Here is a 10,337-nt window from a genome sequence, read left to right on the forward strand (position 1 = left end):
TGGCCACAGGAAACAGGAGGCAGCGATGGGACCGCCAGGCGAGTAGGAGAGCTGGCTAGGGGGCGGGGAAGTGAGTGGGACAGCCTGTGGCGAGCATGGGGAAGCGGGGAGAGGAGGGCAGGAGAGAGGGAAAGAGAGTGGGGCAAGGGGGAGGGGAGGAGAGGGGAAAGACTGGGGGAGGGGGCAAGAGAGAGGGGAGGGGCAGGAGGGAGGGGGCAAGAGAGAGTGGGACAGGATGGGGGTGGGACAGCCAGCCCCAAAGAGCGCACAGATGCTCTGTGCAGGTCAGCTAGTAGGACATAATGCTTGCAGATGTTGTGGTACAAGAGCTGTGGTCTTTTAACAGAAACGAGTGTACTTCAGACTTCAAAACAAAGAAACAGGAAAGTTCATGTCAACTGATGGAAACCTAGATGACTTGAATCTTCTGAGGATACAGGTTGTAGAAGATTCTAAATCTGATGAGCAAGTCTGGGTTTATCAAGATGGATTCATCAAAAGCAAAGTAAGGTTATATGTTAAATACTCCCTGCCACTTGTAAGGTTTACCATTCAGCATTATTCACATGTTTTCATTAAGAAAAGCAGAAAGTCTCTTGGACAAGATATGCTGAACAAAAGTGATTTACTTTCAAGCAGGGGCTGTCTAGCTTTTGCAGGGCCAAGGGCGAGAATAGTTTGTAGGGGACCTCATGCTGAATTGGCATTGCTCCAGTCTGCATTGCTGTGCTGCAGAACAAGGCCCCATTCGTGCAGTGCCCTGGACAACTATTCCTTCCCTCCTGCTTCAGTCAGACCTGCTTCCAAACAAAGTGGATGGAACCAGGCTGTTAGGAATAACTCCTGTTTGCTGCCCATCATGTCCTTGAGTCTAAAGTAGTTTCTCATTGTTAACTTCCTGCTCTCCTATAGCAGGCTAACATATCACAATTGCCATTGCTTCAGAGAAAAATTAAGTAGTTCTTATGTATGGGATTCATTTGCCATTGAGAGAGGAAGCAGAAATTTATTTTATTTTATTTTTTAATTGTGGAGAAGACTAGCGTATATTCAATATAAGATCTTCAGCCATTTCTGGAATAGAAATTTATGATGGTGTTTGGTATGATGTACTGTATTTCCTGTGTTTCTGTGCTTTTTTCTAAAGCAATGACAATTGTGATATGTTAGCCTGATATAGGAGAGCAGGAAATTAATGACAAGAAACTACTTTAGACTCAAGGACATGATGGCCAATTGACTTCCATATATGAATTTTTTTTTTTTTTTTTGCTAGTCGTTGGCCCACATGTTGTGCAGTTTTATGCAAGTGTTTCTGATCCGCCTGCACTGCTATGGGAATCTAAAGAAGCTTCAGCAATCTTCCACAAGAGCACAAATGTGTCAATACTTAAAGTAGCACACCCACACTTCAGGAGCAGTACTTGCACTGGCTTACATTCTGTGCTTACGTCCCCATCCATGAAAGAGAGATACTAGCTCGCTGCTTCCAACCAAGCCCCTATAAAGCCTGCCCACACTGCTTCCAAAGACAGGGCTGCTGCGTGACTACTAAGCATTGTGAAAATGCAGTTCCAAAGTTGTTCTCATCATTCCCAATGAGGGTAGCACCGGAACTGCCTTCAGAAGCTGCCCGGGCATGCTTTATAGTGGCTCGGATGCACTGAGCTGACCCCCTTCTTACATGGGCAGAGATCTGCACAGAATGGAAGCCAATGTAAGTAACACTCCTGAAGGGCAGACGTGCTGTGCAAGACCACCAGCCCTTCCTTAGACACCCGCAGTAGTGGAAACACCCACATAACACTGTGCAACATGTGAGTCAGTGATGACAATACTGAAGTGCAATTGCAATTCTTGGTTTTGGGTGTTTTTTTTTTTAAACCTGCAGAAGGATTATTTCTACATGTAAGATTGTGAATCCTTCAGAAGCATGAATTCTCTACAATTGCTATTACCCACTATTAATTCTTAGCACTGAAATAGGGGAGAAAACATTGAGCCCTTTCTCACGATCAATGAGAAAGGGCTTGAGGGTGTAAGGTGAGGAAACCTTTAAAAGCTTACCTCCCCTGCAGATGATCCCTGGCCTGCATCTGGGCACAAAGATCATGCGCCCAGATGTGCAGCTGTCTCCTCTGGCAGCCCGGAGGGTCGGCAACTGAAATGCAACCAGAACTCCCATAACGCACCACACAAGTGCATGGTGCGTTATGGGGATTCCTCTGGCGCTGGCTGGGAGGCTGCTGCTGTGTCAGAGCCACACAGCGCCGACACATGATCATTTAGCCCAGGTTAAAGGCACACCTGTGCCCATAACCCTGACTAAGTGGTGGGCCTCTTTGTCAAGTTTGGCACCACCGAGTAGTAGTGTGCACGGATCGGTTCGGAGGCCATTCTACTGGCCTCCGAACCGGTCCGGACAAGGGGTGGTTTTGGTTCGGGAGGGTTAGGGTGGGGGGTTCCATTAAGGGCGGGGGGGGCTTTACTCACCCCTCCCACGCTTTGCTGCTTTGGCGCCATAATTAGTTTAAAAAATGCGCCACAGAATCGCTCGCCGCCCACTCGCCGCTCCGGGGCTCCTTCTTGTCTTCAAAATCGGGCGGCAGGATACCCGGACCGAGTGCTATAACTGGCGAGATTTAAAGAGCTAAAATGGCTTGAGGGGGCTTCGGGGGCAGCAGGGAAGTATCCTGCCGCCCGATTTTGAAGACAAGAAGGAGCCCCGGAGCGGCGAGCGGGCGGCGAGCGATTCTGCGGCGCATTTTTTAAACTAATTATGGCGCCAAAGCAGCAAAGCGCGGGAGGGGTGAGTAAAGCCCCCCCCCCGCCCTTAATGAAACCCCCCACCCCAGTGCCGAACCGCAGGTCCGCGGTCCGGTGCACACCCCTACCACCGAGAGCTACGAGGCTCCCAGTGGTTCTTACAATCCTCCAAGACCAGGCTTGGCTTCATTAGCCCAGTTCTTGCTGATCGTAAGAACTTCCTCATTGAATTGTAAAAGCAGTCTAGAGTATTCATAAGAATACTTTTGCTGTTTGATGCCGTTTTTCTGTTTTGGGATCAGATTATAGACTAATCTCCTATCTCAGTGCTTATCACAGTAATTCATGCCAACTCCAGTTTAACCACCAATCCCCAATGTTTCACCTGGAAATAAATCCTGTTGATTTACTTACAGTTGTGATCAAAGCCCTTGATTTTTTTCAGGCTCTAACATCAAATCAAGTGTACACAACATGAGTGACAGGCCATTTGTCTTTTCTGTTTAAAGAAGTTGTATAACATTCATCAAAGCATTGTGCCAAAGGAAGATATTTCTCAACCCCATCAATTATGCCCTAGCTGGAGAAAGCTTTTCTTCCTTTCAGTAAGCTAAGAGCATGTTCGGACATGGATCTATGAGAAGCTATGGGTTTACAAAAGACTGTAAAAGTGGAGGTGTTCATTTTAACGCCCCACCTAAAACAATGCAAAATGTTTTCAGTATTTTGAATGATACCATATGTAATATAACATGCAACTCATATTACAACATAGCTTCCATTTAAGCACAGTCAGCTATATTCTTGTAACCCAGTGCTAAGCAGAACTGGGGAGGAACCATTTGCTCATGTAATAGAGCATTTGCATGAAGAAGGTCCCAGGTTCAGTCCCAGGCAGCATCTCCAGTTAAAGGGATCTCTGGCAGCAGGACTGGGAAAGACCTTTCCATGAGGTCTTGGAAGGGCACTGCCATTCAGAGAAGATGGTACTGGCGTACTCATAGCAATCATCTGACTGTATAAGGCAGCTTCATATGTTCAAGCATATTTATTTGGAAGTTAAGTCCCATTGCTTGCATTTAGTTTTAAGTTTAAGTGCACTTAACATGTGCTTAGCATTGCGGTCTGGGTGAACAGAGAATTTGTGTCGAGGAGTTCATGTTTACAGTTCTACAGAAGCTTCAGGAGCAAGCAACTGAAATGCTTTTATGTATTTGTTTCATTTAGCACCCCAGAAATTTGGTCCAAGAGGACCCTAAAGACTGTTTACAAGTGAATAAAACAACATACAGTAAGCAGCAGTAAAAATCGCATTTAATACACGAAGCATCACAGTAAACAAAATGTATCAACTTCCAAACATTTTTCTTGAAGAGGCAGGTTTTTACCGATCTCTGAAAAGAAAGCAGTGGCTTGGCCAGGCAGCCACTGTAAGGAGGGTGTTCCACAACTGGTGCTGTGACTGAAACAGCTCCTGGCCTTCATGCCACCTCGCTTCTGAAGGTGGAGGGGTGTGGAATAAGGGCAGGGCCTAGAATGTTGGAGAACCTACCTACCAGCAGGCAGGTTCATAGGGTGAGACAGCCCTTCACATCTCCTGACCCCAGACTGTTTTGGACTTTAAAGTTTTACATCTGCACTTTAACTTGGACCCAGAAACAAACTGGAAGCCAGTGAAACTGGAATAATATTGAGGTTATGTGCTTTGTGCAGCAAGCTGCCGCCACACTACAGTGGAAGTCTGGCTGCTTCATTTCAGATCAATTGCAGTTTCTGACCACTTTTTAAGGGCAGTCCCACGTAGAGCACATACTAGTAGTGATGTACCGTAGCTTGACGAATTACTGTGGCCAGGTCCACGTAAGTTTTTCAACTTGAAGAGTTGTGTACTATTCCAGTTAGCTTTCTTCATCTTCTCTGTGGCAAAGATGAGCATTATGGTGCCTTAAGTGTACAATGAACAGTTTGTACATTACTGCAAAGCAGAATGAAATCGGCCTTAGTTGCCTTATCTGTGCTTGGAATTTGTGAGGTCATGAGATTATGAAGACGTTATCACAGTGTGCAAAACTACAGGTCTGTACTCATGTATAATTATGTCCAACACATGTACAGTAGTACACTTCCTGCTCATTTCTAAATGCATGTGCAGACATTCACACAAACACAAACAGTACATGTGTACAGACACTTAGGACTGTTTCCTTTTTTCACTTCTAAACGAGTTAGGAAAAGAACTCAAAAAGCTAAGGAATCTATCTTTGCCCTAATCTGAGTGTTCTTCGTGTAACATTAATTTTTCCATCTCTGATAATAAATATTGTACATCTTGTTACATGGTAGAATATCATAAGGAACCTTCAATATTAAAGTAGCATATGCACAAATTCTAGCATGGCTCTTTACTGATATTGTTTGCTTAACTGCACAGGTAGCAGAAGATTTCTGCTTGACAATTGTAGGAAATCTCATCACTCCTGGTGCAAAACTGGGCCTGGCACTTGAGCAGAATGAAGAAAAACAATTTTGGACTATTAAGCCAGATGGCAGGATCTACAGCAAGATGAAGCCAAATTTAGTTTTAGATATTAAAGGTAAGAACTACTTCCTATCTATCATATATATATATAAATTCTCCTGGGTGTGCCTTAGAATGTGCGTCCCAGTGCCCCCATTGGCTGAGGCGCACCCAGGAGGATTGGTCGCCACCACCGTGGCAGGCCCAGCCACAGAGGCCAGTGGTGGTGGGCCCGGCCACAGAAGTAGGTGGCGGCGGGGCACCTGGCCGTGGAGGCCAGGTGGGGGGGAGGGCAAGAGAGTGGGACGGGAGGGAGGGGAGAACACCCAGTCCCCAAAAGCACACAGATGGCAAAATGGCGGTGGTGGCAGCTGGGCCGGGGGCCCAGTGGGGGGAAAAAGCGGCGGCCAGTCGGTGGGCAGGCAGAAGAAGACGACAGAGGCCAGATGGGAAAGAAGCAATGGCGGTGATGGGGAAGCGGCAGGCAGGCATGGGAAAGGGCATGGGCGGAGGTGATGGCAGTGGGGGATGCTCTCCCCCTGGCCCAGCTAGTCGCTCTTATTAAGGCATCTCATTGACCCTGTGAAACACGTTGAGGCTCCTGTGGACACATCAGGCAGCCCCAGTTCTGTTGAGCAGTGGTGGATGGGAGTCACTGTGGTAGCACCCCATGGGCCACCATACTACTTCAGCAGAGCCCAGACTGCCTAACGTGTCTACAGCGGCTCTGACAAGAGTTTGCAGCACCAACAAGACACACGTCAGCCACTGTTATTTGAACATCTCCAATCTTGTACTTGCTGAAAAGTGAACTTCCATACAGTGTTAACAGGAAGGCATACATACACCATTTGGTTCTCTTTGGGCCCTGCACAACCTACGTTCCACTCAGCTCTTTTAGCAATGTCTTACTACCTTCTGACAGTTGCCCTTCTGTTCTGATTAACTAACCGAATGTGACTTGGTGTGCATAGCTTGTTTTTGCCTAGATAGGGGGCAAGGCTACTTGATGCAAAGAGGATGGGACATGGCTGCTTTCATGATCCTTAGACAGGGACTCCTAGAAAGCAAAACACACCCTGTAACAAAAAAGGAAGCTGAAAGAAGCATCACTAGAGTCCCCCCAAACCTACCAGTGCCGATGCCATGTGTGCTGAAGCCATGCAAGGGCTGCTGGAAGGAGCACCCCATCAGCGTGGCGTTTTAAAGAGGACTGCAGTATAGCTGCTGCTTTTACATTTTAAGCATGACCGTGCTGCAATGGGGCGGCAGCTGCTCACCAGAGCAACTGCCTATCTCCTTTTAAAAATACCGTGTCAGGAGGAAGAATCTTTATTCTCATTTTAAAAATACACAGGTGCCCACTGTCCTCTTATAGTCTAAAAGAAAATCATAGCAGGATCTTAATGCCTAGCCTACAATATGAGCTCATAGTTGACAGTGTGTAGTGATGCCCTCTTGAGGATAAAGTGAATTAGTGCATTAAGCTTCTGTTCTTTGAACAGAGTCTTGTAATAGCCAGAAAGGAGTTCTGCTCTGACTTGAAAGTTGCACAAACGCAGTTGTGCAGCACGGTGACCACTGGAAATAAAGGGGGTCGCATTGTGCAACTTCATCTGCACAGTTTTAATTGGGAGCAGAACTGCTGTGTTCCGCAACAGCCCCAACAGAGGTTATACATACATGCTGCAGCACAGACAGGTACTTTACTGACACATGGTATGCCAGCCACTGGATTTTCAGAGATCTTATGAAGGGTATGAAGTATAAGCAGAGTGGGGTGGACAGGAATAGTTCCAGTTGGTGATAAATAGTTTTTCACAGCGGCTAGTACAGAACAATGCAGTGAGAGCGGGTGTGTGAAGTTTTAATGCAACAAAATTAAAACTTTATCGTTTTCTCCAACATGCAGCAGCACAGGCAGGTGCTCCACCATCCACTTTTGCTGAGTGGTATGTCAGCCAGTGTGTGTTAGGGTTTTTTTAAACTCCTGAAGTCTTTTAGAAAGCTGTTCAGACCTTTTCCTTTCATATAGGGCCACCTGCAGTCCATACTGAAAATGACTTTGATCTATATAGAACCATGGGCAATAAACTTTCCTCCTTCTCCGACCTACAGTCCCCTCTGCTCTCCAAAAAGTCTATCCTGGGAGATGAGACCCACAGGAATAGTGTGGGGGTTGGTGTCAGGGATATGCCAATGGAGAACAGATCCTGCAAAAATCCCACCCCCTCCCTTATAGAAGCATAAGAGCTGTTCCATGCAAATATCAGCTGGATAATATGAAAATTATCTAATTAGACGTGCTGTGTATCTTACATTCTATTTGCAGAATTTGTACACAGCTTGACTAGCAGACTAATCATTTTGACCAATAAGCATTCTGTAATTCTAAAAGTTTCTACATCATGACTTTAAAAATACTAAATGCTTCCACTTGATTATCAAAATCTGAAAATAATGTTTAAAATAATGCAAGTTATATATCTATGGAACCTGAACCCTAATATCAGTTACATTTTCCCACAGGCTATAAACCTAAAATTTTGTACACAATCGACAACACCGTGGGCAACATCCAAACTAGTTAGTTATGAAATCATGAAAACCCTGAAAATCAATGAGATTAAGCCATGACTAAATAAAGTCCCACTAATTTCAATGGGATGTACGTCATAACTAACTTCAGCATGTTGCCTTGAGGTCCCAATCTAACCAAAGTTAGTCATAACGTAGTCCCAGTGAATCAAGCTAGTCACAACCAGTGTTCCCTCTAAGGCGTGTGCACGTGCGTGTGCTCACAAGTTTGTTTGTTTTTTAATATCCGCTCAGTTGATTTTAGATCCCGCTCAGGTTTAATCAAGAAGGACCCACTCTGAATGCACATGTGCACACATGGCCTTGATACTGCCACCCAGAACAAAACTCATTCCACACACAGATGAAAAACCATTCGAGAGAACACTGGTCACAACCAGCTTAAGTCCCCTGGTTTTCAACAAGACCTTTAGCACAAATCTGTACATGCTTATCTGGGAATAAGCCTCATTTCCTGCTAACTTGGCAAAGAGGCACCTTTTAACGTAGTGATTCTCTTTATTTAGCAGGGAGAGAGTAACTGGCCCTATCCACCCCCAGCACAGTACCTCCAGTGACTGTTGTTGGTGTCTATCTTATGTTTCTTTTTTAGATTGAGCCCTTTGGGAACAGGGATCCATTTTTATTTATTATTTATCTGTGTAAACCACCCTGAGCCATTTTTGGAAGGGCAGTATAGAAATTGAATAAATAAATAATAAATAAATATGGTGGAATTTTCTTCCAAGAATCATGTGCAGGATTGTAATGTTAGGTGTGACAATCACACCTAAGAATTAGCAAGATGGTGGCTGCTGTTTACTAGGAAACTGAGATTTGTAGGTCGTTCACAATGAAGTAAACTCCAAATCTGAGAATTTTCACATTTGCTAGACAATTGAACAGCCTCTTAAATGAATAAACTTAAGTTGGGACTGAAGACTCTGGTTTCCAGTTGCCGCCAAGATGGATGCATGATTGCAGAATGCAAGAGTCACATGGCAGTCAGGGAGGGATTATTCCTGAAGCTTTTCTTCCATGAAATGTCAGTATGGCTCTCCAGTGCTTGAAAAGGCAACCCTGTCCCCACCCCATATCTGTAAAATGTCATTGGTCTCTCTGCTTATGTATATTTTGAAGCATGTGTGATCATCAAGAACCCACAAAGGTTTTCAAGCAAAGACTAATAAGCAAGTGTCTCCAACATATTGCAGTGATGCAGTATCAGTCTGCCTGAGCATTACAAATGCTTTACTAAAATTATCATTTTTTTTTTCATTCTAGGAGGAACACACTATGATCAAAATCACCTCATTGTCAGTTCAGTCAGTGAAGACAAGCCAACACAGTGCTGGGAGCCAATGGTTATGTAAACAAATTCCACTAGGAACCGAGGAACAGCCCTATCTTAACTCGGATATGAGGAGTGGCGGCAGAGAAGACATCAGATCAATGCTTGTGCAAGCTTCACAGGAACTTCAACAGCAAAATGTAATGCTCCCCAGCAAATTGTGCATGTGTGAGTGTATTCCTCGATAAAAACGAACAACCCTTCCCCTACAGTTACTTTTTTCTTTATTCATTATTAAAATTTATCACCAGCAGTTATGTCAGGTCAGTGATAACTTAAAATTGCAAATTAAAATGTATTCTGGATTAGTAATTAATTTCCAAAGATCTGTTTTAATCCACTAGTGTTGTGGGATCTATTCTGAAACATAATTTGCCTTTTTGCACTGGAATGTTTTTAAAAAATAGAAATTCATCTGTAAGTACTCCCCCCACCCCACACACACAATTCAGATCATACAGGTAATATTTCTATTTTTACAAAGTTGCTGTTGCATGTTCACATATTTTAGTAAGGTAAATAAATATTTTTAAGTCTATGATTGCTATCAAGATACTTAGCTCAGATGTTTATAGCAAACAGATTAGAATGCCAAATGAGCTTATCAGCTGTTAAAATTTGCCCATTACATATTTGCATAGCTGCCTTACTTTATACAAGTATTATTTAGCTCTTTGTAAAGGCGCAAGTGTGTTTCTTTCACCTTTAAGTGTAGGAGGGTTTTTTATTTGAGTATCAACCTGAGAACCAAATTTCATTAAAAAAAAAATTAAAAACTGGTTTAACATAGCAGTTGCCTCTTTTCAAGCAAAATCTACCTTTGCTACTCACCATTCCGTGTGCCTCTGCTTCACAATCTTCCCCAGGTGAAACTTGCTGCCTGCATTTGTGCATGCGTTTTATACAGTCTGATTCTGCCGTCAGATTTACTTCAGTGTTGAGGTCTAGGCATGTGCATGAATTCAGCAGTTTGAGTGAGGGCGGGGGGGGGGGTGAGTGGCACCTTTAAATGTGAGTACTTCAGGCCCTACCTGCATGATTGCCACTCCATGGAGCTTCCTGCTGAGGGAGTGCTCCCCGCCAGCAGCCTGTACACAGCAGTGGAGCAGTACCCACACACAAATT

General features: G+C 44.4%; 1 protein-coding gene across 3 annotated transcripts in view; it reads left to right on the plus strand.

Moving 5' to 3' along the window:
* The window catches only part of CRYBG1 (crystallin beta-gamma domain containing 1), a 158,756-nt gene extending 148,764 nt beyond the window's left edge, over positions 1–9,992 (plus strand). For all 3 annotated transcript variants that reach the window (XM_053288391.1, XM_053288323.1, XM_053288468.1), the window contains 3 exons: positions 347–505; positions 5,198–5,360; positions 9,146–9,992. In XM_053288391.1, coding sequence (XP_053144366.1) covers positions 347–505; positions 5,198–5,360; positions 9,146–9,234 — 411 coding nt within the window. In that variant the 3' untranslated portion in view covers positions 9,235–9,992. The remainder of the gene's footprint in view (positions 1–346; positions 506–5,197; positions 5,361–9,145) is intronic.
* The last annotated feature ends 345 nt before the right edge of the window (positions 9,993–10,337 follow it).

The sequence above is a fragment of the Hemicordylus capensis genome, chromosome 1 (genome assembly GCF_027244095.1).
Source record: "Hemicordylus capensis ecotype Gifberg chromosome 1, rHemCap1.1.pri, whole genome shotgun sequence".
NCBI classification, from domain to species: domain Eukaryota; kingdom Metazoa; phylum Chordata; class Lepidosauria; order Squamata; family Cordylidae; genus Hemicordylus; species Hemicordylus capensis.